The following is a 25,683-nucleotide window of genomic DNA, read 5'->3' on the forward strand; positions in this document are numbered from 1 at the left end:
CATGAAAGTAGGTTCGACCGACGGGGTAAAAGAGCAACAATTTACCTCATACACAACATCTTACACTCTGTTTGTGATGATCATGATGATGATGAGGGTACACTGTAGCATAGCATAGCATATTTGTGAACGCTCAGTGCAAACCGTCTCGAAATCTTCTTCCTGTGGTCGTTGCCGTCGTAGTCGTTGATTCCGCTCATCGTGATCGTTAGCATAAGTAATCCGGAGAAGGTTGCTGCACTCTTTCATCGAAAAATGGCTGTATTATTGTTGAAAGGCACTGATTCATCATCTCAACTCAACCCGTCCTACGGATAGGCCTCTGAGCCCAGCCGGAGGGTAACCGGACTCTCTCAGATTGCAATGAACATTTGCTGTACGAAATTCGTCCGTCAGTTCTAGCTAAGTAAATCGGAAAAATGATATAAAGTTGATGAAAGTGGTTGGTCACAGACAAGCAACCACTGGCACACCAATCAAATCACCAACTTATGAGAGTCAGACGAAAAGAGAGCGTAATTGAACACTGAACTGAACTGAATTGAGCGAAAGAGAAAGAAAAGTCGAAAAAGTTTCGCTCTTCGCAACCAACCACAGTCTTGCGGCCAGCCTTGCCAGATCTACGGATTTCTCCGTAGTTCTACGGATTTTGACCATTTCTACGGAGCTACGGATCGATGCTCCAAATCTACGGATTTTCAGCATTTCCTACGGATTTTCTACGGATTATCGAATAAATTCAAGGGATTCTGCGGATAAATGAAAATTCTACCTGACGACCAAAAAAAAAAAAAAAGGTCATCAAGTTTTCTTTAGCCGAAAACAGTACATTTTTCGATTTTCGTGAATTCTACGGACTTGAGCGGTTTTCAATCTGGCAACGCTGCTTGCGGCATTCAGGCAGCTTAGTCAGTTAGTTCCCTGGTGAACGTTGAGGCGTAAAGTTAGAATTTGTTGGTGCGCGTCGCGCAGTCACTCGATCAACGGCAAGTTCCCCGGTTTAATAATTGAGTAACAAATTAAGTTGCGCTCACCTGCAGTGTTACTTGCTGTCGTGTCGTTTGAACCTCTCACTAGTTACCGACTACAAATTTGCACGTGTTGTGCTGGTGCTTTTTCGGGTTGCAAATTTGTCCACGTTAGCACCAGAGTTTCTTTGAACCGAATCGTTCAAATAGTGACCGGGGAAGTGAAGTGCAGTAGACATACTCTAAGATATCTTAGATCTTGGAGCCAATCAATTCATAACCGGTAGATTGGAGTTACGTGTCCTTGGAATTCCAACCCTCTTCGAGCTCTAGCGATCGAAGTGCAGTAACAGTTGTGAAGGTGGTCTATAGTGAATAATTAATCTCCATCGTTTCGATTTTGAAGGTGCAACGAATCAACTGAAACGGTTCAAAGTGTAACAAGACACATCTCTCGAAATTCATTCACATAATCGTCAAATTCGAGCTCTAGTTGATGGTGCACAGGCAGAGTGAATCAGAGGAGAAAAATAGAGAATCCAAAAATTTATTGCCACGTTAAATAATTTACTCTACAATAACTCGGACAGCGGCGTTGCGCGATTGCTAGCTACAAAGCGTAGCGAAAAGAGAGGAAAAACCCCAAAAGTAACAACAAAAGTGAAAAAAAAACGCAAAGAAGAAGTTTAGCTCACAACAAGTGAAGCTGGTTTTTCGATTAAAAAAATCCGCCCCAAAGTGAAAAAAACGGAACGGTGTTATATTGAGGGTCTCCGTCGAAAACAAAAAAGTGTGGTGAGGTTACGGTGATTTTTAGGAAATCTCAACTAAGAGTCGCGAGGTGAAAATGTACCCCCAAAGTGCAATCAACCAACAGCGGAATAATCGGCAGCCGATAGCGATCCACTGTTGCTGTAGTTGTGGGGGTGGTGCAATCGAGTGATCACTGTTAAACTTCAAATAGTATTATACTAAGTGAAAAAAAATAGTTGTTTGGTGTAATGTAATAACGGAAAAGTTTGATGACGGAAAAAACCCGAAACCTATACACAAACCAAGAATAGAAACAGGAACTGGGACTCATAGCAGTGAAAAGCGAAGACACAGACAGGAAACAAATTCCCCCCGAGAAGATAACGCAACACAAGGGGAACACTTGAGCTTATTCAAACCTAAAAGTCTGGTACAAGACAAACGGACGTAGGCGATACGAATCTGATAAAAACAGAAGAAACCACTTGTTGTTTCAAAGCAGAGCAGTTCAGTGCAATCAGTAAGGCGAAGGTGGAACATCAACTAACGACGACTGAGACGACGACGGAAGAAAGCTGCAAATCTCATTCGATATTTGGTTTTTGGATTGCCAGCAGCTGCCCTAGTCATCATCAAAATGGATAGCATCATGAGTGATCTGTTGCTCAATGTACGTAACTATTTCGATTCGATTCGAAGTTTTTGTTTTTACTTAGTTACACACTTGTTAGCAAAGTCGGGCAGATTTTCACGTGCCGACTGGCGTACCGTATTGTTTATCGATTGAAAGTTTCCGCGAATTGATTCTTTTTTTTTTAATTTTACTACGGATTTTCCAATCGTTCATACTAAATGTCGCATGATATGTTGATTAACTATCCCTATTATAAAACCATTTCAAACGTTCAATTTTGTTTGGATTACGTACACTCATAATGACGCCTTTTTGGTTTGGCACTCCGTTTGTTCGAAAGGGATTAGCACCCTGTGCGCTATAATGATGAAATTCAAATTATTATTGTAGTCAGGGGAAACCCCAGGAATTAGACCTCACAGTAAAAACCAACTAAAGGATGAACCTGAATTTTACATATTATTTTTTTGAATAAGCCTCTGCTCAAGAGGGCCTCCGAAGAAGAAAAAAAACCAAATTACTTTTATCAAGTAATTCAAGTTCTAGAAATCAAGAAAAGGAAATCTAAACTAGAGAATTGGACTCAATACGTAAAATATGACAGCTAAGGGAGGTCCGTGAAATAAATAATGTGTTGATTAACTAGACTCTGAAATATGTTTAGGGGGCCCCAAGAGTAAGCATTGCGTAGTTTTTACCGCATTTATGCGGGCTAAGCAAATTAGGACAATTTTTTTTTTTCAAAACCTGACAAAATCTAGACATTCGATTTTGAATTTTTTCGACACAAAATCCGAACAAATCAAAGCAGAATGCAGCGATTAAAAGATATCAAGAAGAAAGTGAGGACAAATACTTCAAATATTCATTTTTTTTATCCAAACACGTCAGCAGCATTCAAGTATTTTTTAAAATTCCCAAATAAAAACAATTTCGATTAGACTTGCTTAAAAAATTAAGACCAATTTGAATTTTCTGTTTTTTTTTTAATATGGTGAATTAATCCTGCAAAATAAAAAAAAACGGATTTTACGACTGCTGGAATAACTTTTTCTTTGCCTTGTCGATATTTGAATAAATTGCAGTAGTTATCAGTTATTAAAAGAAGATTTTCAATACAGATTAAAGAAAAACATCTCCTATTTTTATTAGATAGAAACCTTTTGCAAAGTTACAAGGTATATTGCTTTAACTTCAAACTTTTAGATTATTTGTAAAAAATATTTCAATATGCAATTTATGGATAGGCTCATGATGATTGGTTGAATTAACTAAAAGACTTTTTAATAAACTTTCCAGAATTTATCCGGGCTATATCCGGGTAAATGCCGGGTATTATCTAAACAGACCGAATGAATCCTACAGACTCCTGAATACATATAAACATGTTTTCCTTTCCTTCCATGCACAAAATCATCCCACAGGCAAATCCATGACTTAAAATTTTCAAAATGAAATTCAGTTTCTGCTATTCGCTAAAATAAGGGAAAATTTCGGCCTCGCATGATATAAACATTAGAGAAAAATGACAAAGGCAGAAAAACATTGAAAATCATTTGAAATTTCGAGTTATCTCGAGCTTACCTAGCTATATGGAATGCTAATTTTATAAGGATAGGTATGATATAAATAATGCTAAATTAATGTACACTCTTTTCCAGAATAGCAATTTAAAAAAATCAAAAAAAAAAATACTTGAATTTGGTTTAAATTGGATAAATCGGCAAAACTGAGTTTCTGTATAAAAATTTTATTTCTATTCCAAGTTCAGTCCAAAATTTGAAATTCATATTGAAACTTTTTCAACTGATCTAACAGAAGTTTACCTATTGATTTTGAGGAACTTCTATTTCTAAATTATTCTCTGTTAAAGTGAGTATGTTGTATCCAGCATATCATTTTTCTATTGATTATTCTTCAATTGTTTTCATCAATAAAACATTCACATAGTTGAGTTGCGAAATGTGTAATTGTGTTAGAACTTGAAATCATTGATTAGGGCATCAAACTCCTTTGAATTTTTATCTGATTTTTTATAATGATAACTGATCTGAATCTGTATTTGAACATTTAATATCTATTCTGAATTTGTGTTCTCAAATGCTACTTTTGCCACATTCAGAAGAACTATTTCACAAACGATTTTGAATTTAATATTTGATCTGATGAGAATCTTATTCTAAGCTCAAAATTATAATGTGCATTGCATTTTTAATTTTTTCAACCCTTAAAAACTCTTGATTTCTACTAGTAAATTATAAAAATAATCTGTAATCAAAATACAAATATGAAGCACCCGAGTGACAAAAAAGGTCCTGGATAAACAAACTTTCAACACATTACACGAAAGCGATTTTTTTTTGTGTTTTGAAGATATGGAATCGAGATACACATTTATACAGTGAATTCCCGATTTTTGACCCGATTGATATTTGATTTAATGAAAAAATAATGAGATTCAAACCTTCCCCTTTTGTGATGATTATTTATTGATATCGATATAATTCCATACATTTTTCGAAAATTTGTGTTCTTAATGTATTAATTTGTAAGTTTAAAAAATGAAATTTGGTTGGCATAATAAACTTAAAATCGACCATTTTTGCTTTTATAAGTTATACCCGTTTGGCTTTGAGCTTTCTTCAAAGAAATTTTCCTAATTCCCCGCAAAAGGATGACGTCATTTATCGATAAATCTAAAGCATCAGCCCAATCAACTATGTAGTACAACATTTATACAGTTGCATTCGAAATAAGCGGAAGTAATGTTCCCTCAGTTTTGATTTTTTTTTATTGCAATTTGTTTGGAACAATACATTTTTTAATTTTATTTTAATACCTTGTTTTTTGTATAAGGTCATTGGGATTTTAACCACTGGGGATCATTCATTTTCCTTGATAATATTGGTCGAAACAAAGTATTTTAAGAAAGGAAGCGACAAAATTTCATGATATTTCGATGAAAAAGATATTTAACTTATTAATTATCAACTAATATAATAGCACACATAAAAACACCCTACACTGTTATAAATGACGCAGTAATTATGTTTTCTAATTAATTTCAACACAATAATTCAAAAAGAGTGCTTTTTAAAAATTACCCTGTTTTGTCACTGTCCCCAATTTGTCATCCTAAAATGCATCATGGTTGTGACAAAATCGAGGATTCACTGTATTATGAAATTTAAATTTGCTATTCTCTACCATCCATATGGCATTCGTGTCGAGGTTGGAAATTATAATTTGAATTTGATACATTGAATTTTGATTCTAAATCAAATCTTATTAGATTTTGAATTTTACTGTTGAATTCTCATTCTTAAATATCGGTATATCCATGATATTTAAATTCAAGTGTGTTGTTTTTTTAGATTTTGGATTTATAACCGGAAATCTCAGTATTATCTTCTTCCTTATTTCTATTAGAGGAATATTTATTCTACTTTCGATTATGCAGAAACCAAGTGATCAATGATTAAATCGAACACATTTAAATATCTATCTTTAAGTTTTTCTAATACTGAGAAGTTCAGTTGATGATAGGGATAGTGAATAAATTGCGAATTGAGTTTTGCATTGAACAGCTCTAATCAAATTTTCATTTTCCTTTTTAACTCCTCCGCAATGTATTAACCTTGCATTAATAATTATTATTTGAATTATTATTATTTAGTTTATTAGAGACACTTTACCACTCCTGGGATATTCGTGTCTTTTAAAATTAGTTTACAAATATGTACTTTATAACTAAATAAGTTCAAACAATTTTGCCTCTCTTACAAATTTTATCACATTATTTTCTTTCTCCGTATCGTTGATCAAAACTTCATAAATAGTTCCAGTTATGTTGAATTTTTTCCGAATATCCTGGTAACCCCTACAGTCGACGAGAATATGTTGAACATTTAAAGAGACACCACAATAAGAGCATGTTGGCGGGTCTTTTCGTTCAAACAGGTATGAATGAGTAAGTCTGGTATGTCCAATGCGCAGTCTGGTCAAAACTCGCTGTTCGGAGGCGCATTTCCGGTCAACATATTTAACTGGATATGGTTTGTTGATTCGAAGGAAACATCGTGATTGCCACCAAGTTGTTATCCATTTGTTCCAAATTTGTCGCTTCACCTCACTGGCTGCATCTTGAGCTGGTATTGGAATATCTAGTGGAGTAGTTATACGGGCTTCATTTGCATGAAAGTCGGCCTTATCGTTTCCAAATATTCCTGAATGCCCCGGTATCCACATAAACGTCACATTTCGAGTCAAAATAAAATTTTCGATTTCTTGGATCCACGGATGCCTGGAACGACCACTTTTCGACGCATCAAGACAACTTGCGGAGTCGCTCAGTATCAGATTATTTCCTTCAATAATGCTTTCTGCTACTGCCTGTTTTAATGCGTACGCTTCAGCCGAAAATATACTACAACTTCTTGGTAGAGAAAACTTTAATATATTATTTCCATTGACTACTGCAGCTCCTTTTCCATCGTTAGTTTTAGAACCATCTGTGTAAATTTGATTGTAACCATCGTATTTTGCCGTTATGAATTCCTTGGAGGTTGGAACTACTTTGTTTCTTTCTGATCCTGATTTCAAACATCTTTTGATTCCTTCGTCTATATCCGGTCTTTTAAAATTCCATTCCCTGTCCATAGATCGTCGAAGTAGTGATATTTGAGGTATTATACAATTAGTTGTGTCAAGATATAATTTTGCGATTCTTCTAAAACACGCATAATCTTTAGTGTTCAGTTTTGAACTTAGACGGATAATAAGTTGTGCCGTTCGCTGAACAATAAGCATTTCAAATGGTAAGCAATTAGATTCAGCATGAATTGCTGTTACAGGGCTAGATCGAAATGCACCAGATGCAAATCTTATAACAGAATTGTATGTAGGTGAAAGGATGTCGATCATTTTTTGTATATTTTGGCTAACGAAACCTACTCCGTAAAACAGTTTTGATACAATCAAAGAAAATCCGGTGGTCAGAAGTATACTTCGATTTCCTCTTTTAAGCTTGCTTCCCAAAAGTCGTAAAATTCTCATTCGGTTTTCACAGCTTCTTTTAACCATGTTGAAGTGTTGAATGAAGTTCATTTTGTGATCTACAAGAATCCCCAAAATTCGCATTTTTCTTACTCTTGGAATAACAACTCGGTTCAGTTGAATCGCGCGACCACGTTTTCGATGTTTTACATCACATATATGCATATGTTTCGATTTGTTTGGGGACATTGTAAATCCAATATTTTTGCTCCACTTATCTATTTTCAAAACAGCATTTCTTAAAAGTTTGCGGACCTCTATCGTATTAACCCCTTTAACCGCTAAAAGTACATCGTCAGCATACAAATTATTATTTGAAGTTACCAAAAACTACCTTCTACGCCGACATAATGGTTATTTGAAGGCAATATACTGAATTAATTTTCTGTTCCATTCTATGTTTCAAATTTTACTTGTGTTTTCTCTGGGATGGCATGTAGAAAAATTCTTATAACGTATTCAAGGCATTCGAACTCAAAAGTTTTCTTGTCGATACCGGGAATCGAAACCAGTACGCCTGGCTTACAAGGTTGCCGAAATCAGATTTCACAGAATTTTGAGCAAATATTCATCACAGAATCTGTGTCACAAAACACAATTTCTTGGAAATATTCATTGTTTTAAATCAAGGGTGAGCAACGCGCGGCCCGCGGGCCGCATGTAGCCCGCGAGAGCCTTTTGTGCGGCCCGCGTAGCTTTTTTAAAAAAAATTTGCCTTACCTTTTTTTTCAACAATGGATTGTTAGGAAAATTTAAAAGACTTGATCAAAATACGCTCTTATCTGCATTTTCCCCACTTTCATTGTGTTCTGTTCAAGGCATAAATGCAATATTTTTTATTGGCATAACGTAATTTTAAGTTTTTTTTTAAATCAGGATACATTTTTCCTAATTATTGAACTCCTACCACCTTGAAAAGCAAAATCCATTAAAGTGAGGAAGAGCAAGTAAAGCTACACATGATCAAAGGAATTTCGAAGTCCATTAGTGAAGTCATTATTTTCGTCTCAAGCAAAAATAAAGTTGAATGATAAAAAATAGGCTCAGCAGATAATTTACTATCTAATTCGGTAAAAAGCCTTGTTCTGTTAGCATCCAAATACTGGCAAAAAAAATTCAAACCAAAACCTTGGGAAATATTATTTATTTCTGAATACTGACGAAAAAACGAAAATTTAATAATAAAGCCTGAGTGAACGATTTTAGATTTATTATTAACATGAATCAGCCGGCATTAAAGTTACCGACAAAAATGATTATTTCTTGATTAAAACAATAGATATCTGAAATTCTGTGATTTGACCCAAAAGTTATTTGACGATTATCTGTGATGCTTTTTTCAGAAATTTTATAGAAAATTTATAACAAACATCGATAAATTGAGTTGTTTCACTCATAATATAGCTTTTGAAATCCTATCCCAATGATATCTAAGTAAGATTGAAAATTAAAAAAATCTGGATAAAAATTCTAGAATTTTGAAGATAGTGGCTTGAAAATATGTGAAATTTAAAATTTTTCTGTGATTTCTATACAACCTTCCTTGACATCTCAAGGCAATGATCCAATACAGAACTTTGATTTAAAAAACGAGGTTCTTATCGTTTGTTAGAAAAAAATCTAGGTTTTGAGGACAAGTTTTAATTATGGAAAAACAAAACACAGAAAGTCAATTAGCAGTTCAACGTTCAACGCCAAGAAGAAGGTGATTGACTATTGAAAAATTGAGAGATAGGGTATTTAAAAAGTCGTGTTGATTTTTTGTTTTTAAACTCGTAAATTCGGTTAATTTTTCCTTTTTCAGATTTGTTTTGCCAAAAATTTGTAGTTATAAAAACTGACGTGAAGTTCTGCTAATTATTAAAAAAAAGTTATTTTAAATGCGGCCCGCCGACAAGATTTCAAGTTTAAGTTGGCCCGTTGGTTCAAAAGGTTGCTCACCCCTGTTTTAAATGAATTTTCAAACGATGCACGTATTTCACGCAAATAAAAAAAATGATAAGATTGGTAATGTTATTTGATTTTTCTCAAGTAAAATTTAAAAAAAACCGAATGTGTCAATTTTTTTTATTTTTTTCTTCGTCATAACTCAGCTGCACGTTTTAAATCGTATTTAAGACTTTCAAAAAACCTTCCACAATTATTTTTATGAAACTAGTTAAAAAATTCATTTTAGAAGCATAAATATAAATTTTTACAACACAATTTGTTTTTTTTTATTGTTTTGGCAAATTAAGTGAATGAATCCAAGCAAAATGCAGGCTTTTTTAAATGAAATCCGGGCGACCGGGCCGGACCATTTGTCAAATTTGGTATTAAATATCCGGGCAAACCAGGATAAAACCGGGCAATCTGGCAACCTTACGTAAGACAACATCGGCGCTTTGAGGCGGCATTAGGAAAACTACAGAGAAAAAAATTGTTCTTGTTTCAAACCACTGACAAACAAGCTCCGGCTAAGCTGCCCAGCTGTGCGTTTGTATATAAGCAGGCAATAGAAAAGCAAAAAAAAACAGTTTCTAGTGTCCAATTCCCTTTCCCATCACTGACAATAGATCCGTCGTCAGTTGGCAAACTGGTAAAGATATCGGATGAAGGTAGAAAATTGTCGTGAGTTCGATTCTCACCGAGGGCATTTTTTTTACTTTCTTGTTTCTGAGATGAATTATCCAATAGGATGAAAATCCCTTAAAATATTTTTCTGGTTTTGGAGACCGATACCAAACCGTAGCTACCGAAACTACAGCTACAGGAGGCCACCACCGAACCCTAATGGAAAACTGCGATCAAAGGAAATTCCCCCATAAACCCCCTCCATTCCTTTATTTTAAGATTTCTAACAGTTGAGTCACTGCGACTATTACGGCTCCCTTTCCTACTAACCTAGTGAATCGAATACACTCGGCACATTAAAACTTTGTAAAAGTAAAAAGCCCTTTAATAAACTAGTTGTAAATAAATAAATAAATATTTTTCTGGTTTCGCTTAAATGTTTGTATGAAGTGGTCCTGCATCATTTTGCCCGACAGCTCGAGTCTTTATGCAAGTGACGGGAAAGCAGACATATCATCTTCAGCGCAATGCACATTTCAGCGCATTTTCAGCACATAACTAGCTCCGATCGGCATTGAAATTTTACAACCTCTTGTTTGAGTGTAGTTAAAAAACAAATTTGGGGTACTGATGGATAGTGCTCAGCTTGGTATAAATTTGGGTCAAAACAGTTCAGATCAGGTCTACAGTTGCTCTTATTAGCAGATTTCGAAAATTGAACGGAAAGTTCAGATCACCACCTTAGTGAACCCTTTCCGAAATAAGAGAACTTTGGTCTGTTTTGTAAACGACATGCATAAAATTGACGATGATTTTTTAAGTTTATAACTGCATGTGGATTGTTCAAGTATGCAAGAAAAATCATGGTCTTTTCGGCCTTCGAATCGAAAGAAAGTTTTCCGGAAAAAACGTCATTCATTTGTTTAACAATTTTGTTTGTACATACGTCGAATCGAATTGAAGTTGATCATGAATCATCTCCAAAATCGGCAAGGCTGAATTATTTAAACATTGAGGTAAACATTAGAAACAATATAGAGGCTTAGAAAAGAATACACATTTTTCAAGAATCTGTGATTAGTTTACAACTAGTCTTTACCAGATCCCAACAGGCTGTAATGAAATTCGCTAAAAATTCGAGCGTAGTCTTGCTTTCCAATTTCCGGAAGCAGAGCCGAAACTCAAAACAATAATCACAAACCATAACGTCGTCTTCGATTCGACTAGCAATTTGGTAAGTGAAACTTTCGAGAAGAATTCGAATCCCGTTAGCGTGTGGCGATGTCGTGTTTGCTTTGCGTATTCCAGTCAAGTGAGGCGAGGCGGCAGGCAGAGCCAAGTCAAACAACAAACGCGTCGTTCCTTCGGTTGTCTCGCCACTTCCAATCGATGAGCCATCACCATCATAGACTGCTGTGGAGAGTCCAAAAAGCTTCCCAGACGCTTTAAGGGGTATCGAATTACCTGTTGAACTCAGCCGACGACGACGACGACTGCGCTCGAAGATAGGTCAGCTTAACCTTACGACGAGAGCCGATGACTAACCCTCTGATCTTTTATGACCTATTTTCGAAAATTCGGCTTTCCGACTTGAAGGTTTTGGATTCAATAACAATTTTCGCCGTTGTTGTCATGCTATCTGGCGTAAATCGATCTACTATTTGGGTACATGCGTGTCGGATTTTGTTCCCCGCAGGCTTGTATTGCATCATTGAAAGTTGTATATCGAACTTCTCAAAAGAACAGGCTCGTTTTTTTTTCTGGTACCCCGAAGCATGGTGATACGTACAGTCACAAACAGGTTCCCTTTCATATTTTTTTTGAACGCCGGGGCTGTTGCTCTACTTTGCATACGTAGACAATTTTTAGGGGCAGCAACCACGTGCCGAGCGTTCTCACACGCATACGCGTCAAGCTTGGAATAACCTATTCGTGAAAGGAGTTATCAGTAGTCGAATACAGTCAACTCGATTGATAAGTCTATAGTAAAATTGTGAGTCAAGTCTCGTAAAACAAAAGCTTATCGTGTGCGGGTATGGTGCGTTTTACCGATACGAATCCCATTTTTTTTTATTCTCTCAGTAAAAATTTGTTCAGTAAGCAAACACGTTCAACCGGGTGGACACTTTTAAAGCAGACAAAATGCAACTAGCGAACCGGTCTGTGCAGATTGATTGTTTTTTTTAACTTACTGAACACACTGTATGATTTATAAATCTGATCAAATTAAAGCTTTTTGTAACCCTAATTATTCGCAAAAAAATATATATATATATGAAAAATGTAGTCTTTAGAGATATACGAAAAAATCGGTAAAGTTAATTCTCGATTCAAATAAGTAGGTAATCGGAATAAATTAGTATTGCCGAAAACATTCATGACTTTTCCGAATTGTTTTTTTTTTTTTCAAAAGCCAACCCTTGGATCTCAAGTAAAAGAACTTCTAGAGACTTCCGAATTTTGACCGGTGTTTTGGAAGACTAAATAGGATTTTAAATCTGTTGCTGTGTTTTGATGAAAAAAAAAATCAAGTTTTTTCTTCTTTTACTGAACTGACTTCCTTGGTTTTGAGGATTTGGGGTTGAACATTTTGAAATCAAATGCCTGGATATTGCTAGATTTTTACATGAAATTGCACGGATTTGTCCGGGCCGGAAAAAATTCTGGCAACCTTATTCTACATGTTTTTTCGATTTCCACTGCACACTCATTTGGCGGAACCCCTAAAAGTTGTAAAAATGACCCGTTATTGCGAACCTCCAGGATCTGTCAAAACATGGGTCATTTTGTCGGGTCAACATTACACATTATTTTGAACAGCCCCGGTACTCTCCAAGGCGGGTAGTTTTCGAGCTTATCAAAATTTCAACAATTTTGTGGAACTTGGAATCGGCATAATTATATGGAAAGTCGAATTCGCTTTCATCGTAATTTGAGGATGGTGATCCGCAAAAGCGAGGCGAACAGGTTTGAGAATTACAGCGAAGGCTTTGGCGGTAAGTTTATCTAAAAATTTTTTTTTTTTCTCTCGAGGGATTTTAAGCATCCTTGTGGCTTATTCATCCCGACGTTTATCTAAAATGATTATCCTATTGCCGGTGTTGAAACGGACGCCCGGGTGAATGGAAAAGATAATTAGTGACATAATAATGTTGATTCAAAGTAAAAGCTAAGAATAATTATGAATCGAAAATAAAGAAAGTAAATTGCGTTTGAAAAATTAGTGAAAATTTGTCTTTCATCAATTTTTTTCCACTTGCATGCAATATTCCTTACCACAAGTAACTGCTCACATCTCCACCGAGGGGGCAAGCGTTCGAAATAATGTGTAAATTTGACCCGACGATATGACGTACAGCCTATGTACCCTATAAAGGGTACAAAGCCTGTACACCAAAAAGGAGTTAACCCAGTCTTTTCCGATATCGGGTCAAAACTACACTATAAGGGGTTGCGCCAAATGAGTGTGTGAAGGCTTCAGAATACAAATAAACAAATTTGTATAAATTTTGGTTATTTTAATTGGAATTAAGGTGATCTTTATCTATTATTTTTTAAAAATATGGCAATTTTCAACCTATTGCTTGAAACTTTAATAAAAATGTCCAAAATTTTATCAAATTTTTGATATTTTACTGGAATTTCGAGATTTATGTATATAAAAATGAATTTTTGTCCATCTGGAGGCCAAGGACAGTTTCTATTATACACGGAAAATAATAAAAAGGTAAAGGTTCGGATAATAAAAACCTTTTATTGAAATGAATAGTACCGTTTTGTTCAGCGCAATCCAACTTTACCTCGCTACAAGGTAAGCTTTGCCTTGAAGGGATGGAAAATACCTTTTTTGGATTAACCTTTTTTCTAGCGCGATTCAGGTAAACTCTACCTAGTTGTTATTTTTCATTTATTTCGGTAAATTTTACCTTTTCATTATTTCCCGTGTAAATTCATAGAAATTAATATGTAAATCATAAAATAGCATCAAATTTATTGGACTGGCTCAATTATATTTCTTTTAAGGAGTAAAAAAAAGATTTTTTTTTTTAATTCGCAAAACTTCACGGAAAATAAATGAAAGGTAAAACTTAGCGAGAAGCGAGGTGATGTTTTTCCACCCATCTTTCTCGGTAAATTTTACCTTTAATTCACCTATCAAAAAGGTAAATTTTATCTTTTTCGCATTCTCTTAGCAAAATAGTAAATAATACCGTTTTCCATTCACTGATTAAAAAGGTAAATGCTAGTTGGTTTGATTGGTTTGTTTAATAAAAAAAACCAAAATTCATTCAAAAATTGATATTTATTTGAGATAAATAGGGACTTTTACCTTATATCTATTGTTGGAATGTATCACCGTGTTTAAAAAAAAATTGTTGAGGCAAGTCCTTTCTTCGCCAGGCTCGTGGCAATTTGGCTTCGCGTTTTTCCGAGCCACCATAGCCGTTGAATCCTCCTGCATTGCGTTAACACATTCATACCCTTCTTCGTTCGACTAATTCGGTCAGGTCCGGCTTTTCCGGAATTATACCTGGTGGATGACGATGGAATACACCTCGAAGCTCTGTGGGCCAATCTGAAACAAAAGCAGATATTATGACGAGAACCAGCACAACTACACACTCCATTTTTTTTAAACTTTTTCCTCCTTGCGATGGTTCAAAACGGAGTTCGAACTGCGAACACAAAATTGATCCTTTTTTTCCTTCGGCGAGGGAGTAAAGCTGAATTTGACCTTATGAACTAAAAATTGAACTCTCTTTGTTGGACTCTTAGCGAGTGAGCGAGTAGCGTAAAATTTTGTCCGTCATTGTCATCATATGGTAAGCGGCTTGGAATGTCCAGAAACTCCCGAATGTTATTTACTTCCCGTGGGAAGTAACATCCGGAAGTTTTCATTGACCGGGAGTGTTAAAACTTTCCACCGTTCTGTAATTGCAATGCAATGTACCGGAACAGCATCATCCGGGTACAAAAAATTATAACCATCCTTCAATTCCCTGAAAATAAACACCCCTCAAATAAAAAGGATAAATTTGAGTTCGGCTGCCGAACTTAGTATTGACTATTGAGTAGGAGCGTGTATATGATTTCTAAGAAAACACTTACTATTCTGTTCCGATTTTCACATATTGGAACGAAGCAAAACTTGTTCCTGAATGACAAAGCAGCTTACCTTACTCCTTTTTTTCGAGATGAATTGTACCGTTTTGATTAGCTCAATCCTTCACCTCGCAACGAGGTAAGATTTACCTTTTTTCTCGGTGAATTGTACCTTTTTCCTGCTCGATTTAGGTAAACTTTACCTTACTGTGAGGTAAGTTTCACCTCGAAAAGGTAGAAGTTATCTTTTCGGCTTACACGAGCGTTTACCTTGCTATCTCGGTAAATTTTACCTTTTTATTATTTTCTGTGTAGTTCGAGGGTTTAAAAAGGGTACAAAAATTTTCATTAAATGATATGAACTATTCATCTTTAAATTACGATTCGAAACTCCAGTTGCACTTCAAAGTTATTGCTTCTGAGTTGTGTTGAAATTATGTTTAAAATGTTACCTAAAAAATCTAAATTCAAATAATTTTAACAAATTTCATTTTTTTTGGAAGGTATAGCAAAGCACACTGGGCCAGCTAGTCATTTTTAAGAAACAAGGCTAAAGAAGCTTTTGCGGTTATTATTGAAAAAATCGATTCATTGAATTTTAATCAACTAATACATAAGAAGTGTGGAAAATAATTTACGAAAAAAATGAGTTGTCATTCAGCAGTACCGTTATTTAATATAATAATAAATGATAGGTACTTATAATTTAGCCTGTCAAAACAGAACAAGCACCAAGCTTTAGTCTTGCTCTCGTAAAGCCAACGTATCCAAAAAATTTCAGTAAAAATAAACAGTAAAACGGATCACTTTAATAAACGCTCGATATCGTTTACCGAAATTTGACAATTAGCAGATTATTTTTATTGAAACGTACGAGATTTGTTGATTCGGGCTCTCATAAACATGGATAAAACAAAAATAACAGAACAGGAACTTGCTTTTAAAACAAATAAACACAGAAATTATAAATAAAATTTTCTGCTTTAAGTTTAGCTTCAAAATTGAAAGTAAAGTTCTCTACATGAACAAAAAAATGACACGAGCAAAAACCGTGATGATGTTCAAGCTCTTCAAGGTTACCCTGAAGGTTGGTTCATCAACCGGTGATGATAAGTATTGTAGGTACCTAGCTAGTTGCTACCTTCCATGTTTATGGTGCACTTGACTCATCTTTCCGGCTGTCCGGAAACGACCATACATGTATGGATGCAGTTGAAAATTATAGGGAACATCTTCACCTATCCATTTCACCAAAGCCCCTACTCACGTACATATGAAGGTACCAAACTTGCCATTTGCTGCTAGCTTCAAGTTGAACAACTTTACAAGAACTAGTAGTAAGGTAACTATAAATATCGCGTAGGTACTTACCTTTCTTCGAAGCTGCTGGAGATGGCTGACCCCTACCGAACAGAGAGAAACCAGAGAACGTGTTCGAACGAACTCTCCGGACTGGACTCAACTCCAAAGGCCGCGGTGCTGCGTTGTGTGCTGTTGCATTTCATTCATTATTCAACACGTCTTGGGGTTGGCGTGGCTTGCAAAAATAGAAGAAAAAAAAACAAGAAATTAAAATTCCCTATGCATCAACAAGCAAGAGCAGCAAAACGGCCACTAGGAGGAGGTAGTTGTATGACTGGGCATATCGCGAGAAATTACCTCTCTGGGCGGTAGATTGATTGGACGGACTGGCTCTGCTTTGGTACTCGTGGCAATACTACGAGAGGGAATGATAGAGGAGAATTCAGTTCAGCCATTCGCGTTTCGCGTAGATTAGCCAGTTCAGTTGTCGGCAACCGGCACGGCACGGCTGCTCTGCGGTTACGTAACGCCGTATAATAACATTTCAGTTCAATTATGAACAAGGCAATCAGCCAGACGGTAATCAACTGAAATTTTGATCAATTTTTTGTTACCGAATATTTATAAAAAATTTAACCACGCAATTACTTAATTTGGGTATGTGAAGTGATAAAACATTACATTTTGAAACAAGATATAACCTTAAAAATGTTAAAGCGGTGTATGAAAAAAGAGAGATATTAAAATCCACACACAGTTTTGATTTCGCGAGTCAAGCGTTCAATGATCTTGCTGTTGCTTTGCATCAGCAACTCAAGAGTAAATATATTTCATCTTTGCTGCTTATCGCTCTTATTGAATCAGTAGAATGGTAATCTCGTTCGTTCCGAGGAATTTCTGGCTGAATGGAGGATTCCACTTATCTTGGTTCTGTGTAGTATGGTGGTGGCTGTAAGGTCAGCGAAAACTTGGAGATTACAGGATTCGTCTCAAGGTTTATGTTTTGCCAAATTTATGATTTGATTTTCTCAGAAAAACGTGAATGATTCAGGGCATTTCCAGACCTTACAAACAATTTATTTTCCATATAAGATCTGTTATTATTAATTAAGAAAATATGAGGATCAGTTGCGTCTCATCATTTGGAAAAACTTTTTAAACGATTTTTATAATAACTTTTAGGAGTTTGAATTATACCAGACAAACTATACATAGCCGTGCTTGGCTCAAGTTAACCTTTAATTTGCAATGAATAAAAGTTTTTTCTTTGCAGTGGTTTTCAAGACAAAGCCTTTTCCTCGGTTGCGTCACATCAGGCGACTTTTCAGCGTTTTCAAAATTGTTTACGGTATCGAAGATTTCGAAGTTTTCAATTTTCCTGCGTTTTGTAACTTTACGAGTTATCCACTTTTTTTGCAACAGTGTTTTGCTCCTGATGTGACGCAACGAAAATGGTAGCATTGGTTTCTTATCAATAACTTATTCCAATAGTGATCGATTTGTTTTGAATATTAATTTTGTTAAAGCATATATATGATAAACATTTCACCTGAAACTGCACCATGATTAGAGTTCGAATAAAAAAAAGTTATAATGGTTTGAAAATAACCTAAAACTAAGTGTCAACTCATCAAAAGTTTGCAATGTGTGTTACACGAAAATTGTCGCCTGAAAGACGCAATACGATTAACTTACTTCCTTAATGGTGATTCTCCGGCGCAAAGGGCCGTGGTAAAGCCGGAGCCAGCGTCTTCACTTGGTCCCAGTCAAGACTCTCGCCGACGGTTCGTATTTCGGCGACTAAGCTTCGCCGCCACGAGTTTCTGGGCCTGCCTCTTCTTTGATGTCCTTCTGGATTCCATTCAAGCGCCTCTCTGCAAATTCGATTAAGAATATGTTAAAAGTGTTCGTCCTTCTTCCACAACACAGTTTTCGTTGCGTCACATCATTTCATTTACCCCATTAGCCACCAAAAAGCATCCATTTCCAAATATTTACATATATCAAAAATGGCAGCAGATTTACCTGCCAAAACTCGTCCGCATTCTTCGAACATAGCCTATTCATCTATACCCCTTTCTCCAAAATAAAAAATTATAAAAAAAATTGCTTAAATCGCCTTGACATCCTGAAAGCAGTTAGCATTCGTCATGTTTTTGGGTTCAGAACGTAAAACATTTTTTAATATATCGCGTATAGTGAGAAAAATTATAAGCATCCATCAAAAAGTACATTTTTGTTATTAAAAAATGAACTTCTTGAATTGTCTGTATCACGTTTTTTATAACTCAACTTTTTGAATGCAAAACAAAACTAAAAAACATACCTTTCAAATGGTGTAAAGGGTGATACGGCCAAAATTTGGTCAAGGGAAAACGGGTGTAAATCGGTGAAATCGTTTATTTAAAAAATCAAATTAAATTTCTTTTTCAAGTTTAATTAGTATAAAATTCAGGGAAAATAATCAGTTAGGCTTCCGCTTTTCCAAATCCGAATTGCCGGGCCTTACGCTTAACCCCTGCCATCAGATTTTGTACAGCCACCTTGTCCACCTTCTTCGCCGCAGAAAGCCAGTTTGCCTTGAACTGCTGCTCGTCCTTAGCAGTTTTTTTGGTCTTCTTTAGGTTCCGCTTGACAATAGCCCAGTATTTCTCAAATGGGCGGAGCTCTGGCGTGTTGGGAAGGTTCTTGTACTTGGAAATCACCTGCACGTTGTTGGCGGCGTACCACTCCATGACCTTTTCACCGTAATGGCAAGATGCCAAATCCGGCCAAAACAGTACGGAACAACCGTGTTTCTTCAGGAAAGGCAGCAGACGTTTATTCAAACATTCTTTCACGTGAATTTCTTGGTTGACAGTCCCGGAAGCTATGAAAATGCTGCTTTTCAAGCCACAGGTACAGATGGCTTGCCAAACCAGATATTTCTTCGCGAACTTTGACAGTTTTATGTGCTTGAAAATATCTGCTACCTTTCCCCTTCCTTTTGCCGTATAAAACTCCTGTCCCGGAAGCTGCTTGTAGTCGGCTTTGACGTAGGTTTCGTCGTCCATTACCACGCAGTCAAACTTCGTCAGCATCGTCGTGTACAGCCTCCAGGATCACGCTTTCGCCGTCGTATTTTGTTTATCATCGCGATCTGAAGTAACTACCTTCTTGTAAGTCGATAGTCCGGCTCGTTTTTTGGCTCGATGCACGGTTGTAGACGATACACCCAGCTTATTTGCGGCATCTCGGAGAGAGAGGTTAGGGTTTCGCTTGAAACTACCGGCAACTCTCTTTGTCGTCTCAGCGGCTTCCGGTTTTCGATTTCCCCCCGATCCAGACTTCCTGGCTTTCGACAAACGTTCCCCAAACCAAGGGATTGCAGTGGAGAGAGAATTCTTTGCATTTGGAATGGTAATGATCAAAATTCAACAACTGCTTAACAAATCGCAACAATTAGCACATTTTCACTCTCTCTGAGCACCGGTTTCTCTCATTTTAACTTAAACCTTCTAATTCTCTCTAACAAATTGCAACAAATTACCACAAATTCAATCATTGGCAGCAAAATTTGTTTGATCATTGACGATGACTCTCCGTTTATCTCAGTCCCCTGCCCGGTTGATTTGGCAACTTTTAGCGATTCTGCGTGCGAGTAGCTCGGATTTTCCCGATGCGCGAGCTAAATTTTGATACGCTGCTCTTATTCCTTGGACGGCATTTTGACAACTGAAAAATGAATTCCAAAATTAAAATAGGAGCAACATTCTACACACGCACACACACCTTCAAAATGACGGGTGTTCAGGTTTTTTAAATGCAAAGTGAAAGAAATACATCAAGTTGATATTGACCAAATTTTGACCGTATCACCCTTTATATAAACTTATATGAAGGCTCTTGAAGGCCTTAATGTCAAAATAGGTTATAATTTTGAAATGTGCATATTTTGGTGTAATTGTTTTCCTGATCAATTGACCTAAAAGTGAGATATTTTTTCGTTTTTTGTATTTATCATCTTATCACTAAATATAGCGTTTTATAAAATTTGTAGAACATTCAATTTAAAAAAAAAAAAACTTTGCTGACGACTTCAAAGCTCTATTTTTTTAAACCTCAAAAATCGAAAAATTCGATTAACTTTTTTTTGTAGCGACTTTGAGGCCTACTTTCTATGAGTTGTGACAATTGTAAAACTGCACAACTTCATCGAAAGTGTCAAGTCTCTATATCGAAATTCAGTGGTACTTTTCGAGTGATTTCATTTTAAAATAGCATGTTTTCAATCTTCAATAATAACTCTGAAAGTTGCAAACATTTGGAAACAAAAAACATATGCATTTGAACGGGCAACATTTGAACTTTTATGAGCACATAATATCATTTGTATGTACAGTAGAACCCCGTTTATTCTGATCCGAGCCACCATTTTCATACAAGATTCACGTATTCACGTATTTTGAGGTCAGTTTGAAAAAGAAAATGTCTTTAAAACATTCTTTTCAAAACATAGAGCTTTGATGTCTTCAACAAAGTTTTTTTTTTAAATTGAATGATCTATAGCTTTTATCAAGACGCTTTTGTAATTAGACGATAGATACAAAAATAGGAAAAATATCTCAGTTTTAGGTGAATTGATCAGGAAAACAATTACAATAAAATATCCGCATTTCAAAATAATGAAACATAGCAGAACACACCGTCATCAACCTACTTTGACAACCTAATTGAAGGCTTTTATGATCAGATTTTGAAGTTTTAAACAACTATGCAGTGTAGCGAATTTCATAAAGAGTCTTATTACTTTATGAAAATCCGATTTAGTACAAAACGATTCATTTGTTTATTTTGCAGATCGCTTTGAAGCTTTTGCTCAAACCGAATACATGTATGAAGTTGAAAAACCCTTTAACCCTTGATTGTGGACAAAATAAGTGAGAAGTATACGACGTGACAAGTAAAAAGTAAAGTATGACATGAGACGTGAGAATAATAAATGGAAAGGAGGTCATAAGACTCATGCCTCACGGCTCATGTTTCAGGTCGCGAGCTCTCATCTCTCAGTTTTCAAAGTTTCAGATTTCAAGGTCTCTAGTCATTTCTCATAGTTTACGACTAAGGACTTAGTCTCAGGTCTCCTATATCAGGTCTATATCCAAAGTCCCATTTTTCATGTCACATGTCTCAGATCTCAAATCTTAGTCTCATATCTTAAGTCTCATGTCCCAGGTTTAGGTTTCAGATCTCAAATCTCATGTCTTAGGTCTCAGGTCTTAAGTCTCACATCTCACTTTTCATACCTTAAAGCTAAGCTTTTCCCAAATCTCTAAGAGTTTTTCATTGCAAATGACTTAGAATATACCCTCTCAGATATCGTGTCAATTGCGAAAACCGTGTAAAAAAGGATGCCCGAGAAGTTGGAGAACGATTGCCATGGGCCGAGTGAATTGAAGGAATATTGTTCATCAGGTTATGTCGTGTGACGCAAAACCATGTAAATAAAATGAGAGGTTTGATAGCCGGTTTGTGTGGCATTTTGTGAGACATGTGAGCAATTAGACATGAAGTCAGAACTTAAATATGAGAGACGAGACATGAGAAAGTGAGGGCAGACATGAGAAAACGAGACGTAAGAAGGCATAACATGTCAGACGTGAGAAGGCGAGTTAGGACGCGTGACTTGAGAGATGAGATTGATAAAAAGAGGTGGTTTTGTATTACGATATTGGAAAAAGTTCAAATAATGCTTATTCCAGATCAACGGCGGCGATAGAAAAGAGCAAATACCGAAACTTACGATAACCTTGCAAAAAAGCTGCGATATTTCGAAACAATAGTCAGGTCATGATGTATGATCATGGCATGTGTAGAACTTCATCTATTCCTAATGAACTTCTCCAAAGGACTGGAAAAGTCCATTGGGATTCAAAACACGCACACCAACATCTATGATCAAATTTTTAGAAATTTCAAAGAAGTTTTTTATTATTTTTGAAGTTTCAATGTATTTTGGAAAAAAAACCTACTAAAATAAGCAAGGAACGTTTTTTTTATCTTTAAGATTTTTCATAACAGCTATGTGTGAACAATTTGACATAATATCATTCTTATATATTTTATTTTAAATGTGAAGTTTACAATCAAAAAAATTTTTAGAAGAATACCTGGCATCTACAATAAAATTTGAGGTAATTCCGGAACCCGATCAAGTTCCGGTTCGACTCTGAGTTGCATACGACCTCATGGTCGCTCGATCACTCATAGCTTAGATTTGTGGATGCAAAAAGTTGAAATGTCAAGACCGCAGCCCGCAGAAATAATGTGTAGGTATTTACCGTTCACATCGTCTATAATGGAAAGGTTCCAAAAGAATCGGCACCGCGATCAGTCGCTGCGAGAGCAAGTTCGGCTGTGCGATAATAATGTTTAAATGTCTCTTGTCTGTCACAGACTGGGACCGAACCGAGGGAAAAACTATAAACTGGTTTGGGGAGCGCTTTCATACAGTGTTGTTTCAAGCAAAAACCCATTTTGAATTATCGGTTTTGCAACGGTGCAAAATTATTGGTAGCAGCACCAGCACCAAAATGACACGTTCTTTGTGGCATTTATGGTGCAAACCGTCTAGGTTTCCAGGCAAGGTCACCTTTCACTGGAAGTTATTCACGAAAAAAATTGTTGCTGGAACTACGAGAACCCAATTTAGAAATAGAAACTTCATTGGATTAGCTAAAAATATCATTTACGTCATATCTAATTGTTCAAGATTTTTTTGTGGCGTAACACAAAGATTGTGAATACTTACTCACATGAGAAAGCGAGCCGGTCGCGTCCAAAAAATATGTCCCACCAAACGATGGGTATCTACCTAATCCTTTAATTAAATTATTATGCAACGGTACGTTGTTGCTTTACTTTCACTTGTACCTCCTTGCTCTACATTTCGACCACCTTTCATTGAAGTTGACCGTCAGCTAATTTTCTCCTTTTTCTTCTCTTTCTCTTCTTACAGCCGGAGGAGTGGCCCTCCAACCCGGACGACTTTATGGATCTGTTCCAGCTGGACACGAACATGTTGTTCAACGATGGAACCCCGGGAGGAAGCATGGGTGAACCGGATTGCATGAACGACATAACGTCGAGTTTGATCAACAATCTGCAGAATGGCTTCGGTAGTGGTTCGAGCGGGGGTGGGTCCAGTTTTGCCGATATCTGCGGTCCGCTGACCTTGGACGTGCCGGACCAGGCGATGTCACCAATTTCGTCCCTGGGATCGGATCAGGAATTCCACGGGTTCCCGAGCAGCAATGCGCCCTCGATGGACGGTAGCGGTTATGAGGATGATTTTATGGTTTCCGATTCGTCCGTTAAGATGGAAACGGCCTCGCTGGAGCCGGCCGAGTCTCCCAAGGCCGAGTTGGGCGAGGCGATGAATGAGTTTAACGAGTTCGAAAGGAATGCCCAGCAGCAGGCACTTTCGTCGGCCGCCTCCGATAGTGGATTATCGAGCGATCATTTGGATTTGTAAGTATTTTATGATCATGTAACATAAGGTTTTGATTCGGTAGGATTAGCTTTTTGTACTTAAAAAAATCAAATTGAAAAATACTAATACATATCTTGTTTTAAGCGAAAAAGTTTTGAAAGATCTTTTTTTGATGCCATAAATTTTACCAAAGCAAATAATCTTTACCTACGGAAAAAAATTAGGTACCTATATATGTTTATGTCACGACTGAAGATACGTCATGAGCGCTGACTAGAAATCCTAGTTTAGACTCCTCTATTCTGTTAATTAATATTTATTGAGGTAACTACCAACAATCAGCGAATGTTTCTATGCTATTCAATATTTCAGACTAGACCTATGTAGCGTATGAACTATTTTGTATTTTCTTGTATGAACATAATACAAAAAATGCATGAAAAAAGTGCCGCTTCCTTTAGTAATACTAGCACGCTGCTTAACAGCTGTATTATTAATTTAGACACATCTCGAGAAGCGGCTTGCACTAGCTATGAATGCTGTGCAAGTGATTGATTTATTCCTCTGATGCCTCGCACCGCATCGCTATCATCATCATCATCATCATCATCATTGCCAGCATCACTTTTGAAAATTCTGTTCATCGGTAATGGGATCAGTGACGTATGGTTCCCCGAAATGTGGGTCATATCACACGTTTTGCCGGTTGGCTCAAATCTCAAGGGAAAAAGATTGGTCATACACATGTGCATACAGTACTTTGCAAATGGCTTGTTATTAAGTCATAAAATTCATAATTTTGTTCAATGAGGGTAGCGCTTAACACGGGTCCTACGCCCGCCCCCCAAAGGGCCCAACTCCATTAACTTCTCTAAAATGTAGCATGAAGATAAATTTCTAAATTCTCCCTTCTTTCCAGTGATCATCCAACGGACTACGAAGCCCTCAGCCCGGCGCTCTCATCGCCAGGCCCATCGATCAGTGAACGGGGCGGACAAAACTCGCCACCGCGGTATGTCAAGACGATTTCGCAACCGGTTCAGAAACCGCAAACCATTTCGTTGGTTCAACAATCAACTTCGAACACCGTTACGGCTGCGGCCACAACTCTGGCTAAGGCCGGTAAAGTTTACCAAACGGTTAAGACCGTTTTCACCGGCCAGCAGCAGCCGAAAAAAAACGTGATTACTCCGAAACAGGAGATTACCGCAGGGTTGGTACTTAAGGATCAAATTCAAACTACCCATCTGGCAAATGGCAAGGAAGTGAAAATTTATCGAGTTAACCCGGCCCGTGGCAATCAAGTGCTGAATGTGGCCAATGGAGCGAATGCCAACAAAAAGGTGACGCTACAGTTGAAGAACGGAACCACTACTTCGGCCACGGTTACCGGAAAAACTACCAATGGAACCGTTTTCTTGAACAACAAGAACGTCATACTGACATCGTCACCTGGTAATGGATCAACCGGGGTGCGAAAGATTATTCGAGTACAACAGCAGCAACAACAGAATGGTCGCTCGATTTTGGTTCCGGTTTCTATTCAAGATTTACGTACTATCAAAATTGTTAATTCGGCCAATTTGAAAACAAAGTCCGCTAACATTAAACTGGCTGCCGCTAATTTGCTTCAACAATCTAAACAAGGTCTCGTTCAGAAGAACGTGGTCTTCAAAAAGGAACAGCTAGTGGTCGATGATAGCGATGGTACCCAGGCCTCGGATAACGAGAGCTTCGTGTTCGAAGACATAATGCAGCAAAGTAATTCGGTAATTGAACAGGTCGAGAGGCATCAGCAGCAGCAGCAGTTGGTTAGCGACAGCGATAATGAGCAGGATGGAGAC

The 25,683-nt window shown here is 36.8% G+C and overlaps 1 protein-coding gene across 1 annotated transcript; it reads left to right on the plus strand.

The window, feature by feature from the left end:
• Positions 1 to 906: 906 nt before the first annotated feature.
• On the plus strand, positions 907 to 25,683 carry LOC129753808 (uncharacterized; the record flags this gene model as incomplete). The annotated part of the gene is made up of 3 exons (XM_055749657.1): positions 907 to 2,391; positions 23,366 to 23,877; positions 24,759 to 25,683. Coding segments are annotated over exons 1-3 (1,470 nt in total), but the record flags the coding sequence as incomplete, so codon positions are not given.

Source organism: Uranotaenia lowii, chromosome 3, assembly GCF_029784155.1.
Source record: "Uranotaenia lowii strain MFRU-FL chromosome 3, ASM2978415v1, whole genome shotgun sequence".
In the NCBI taxonomy this organism is placed as follows: Eukaryota; Metazoa; Arthropoda; class Insecta; order Diptera; family Culicidae; genus Uranotaenia; species Uranotaenia lowii.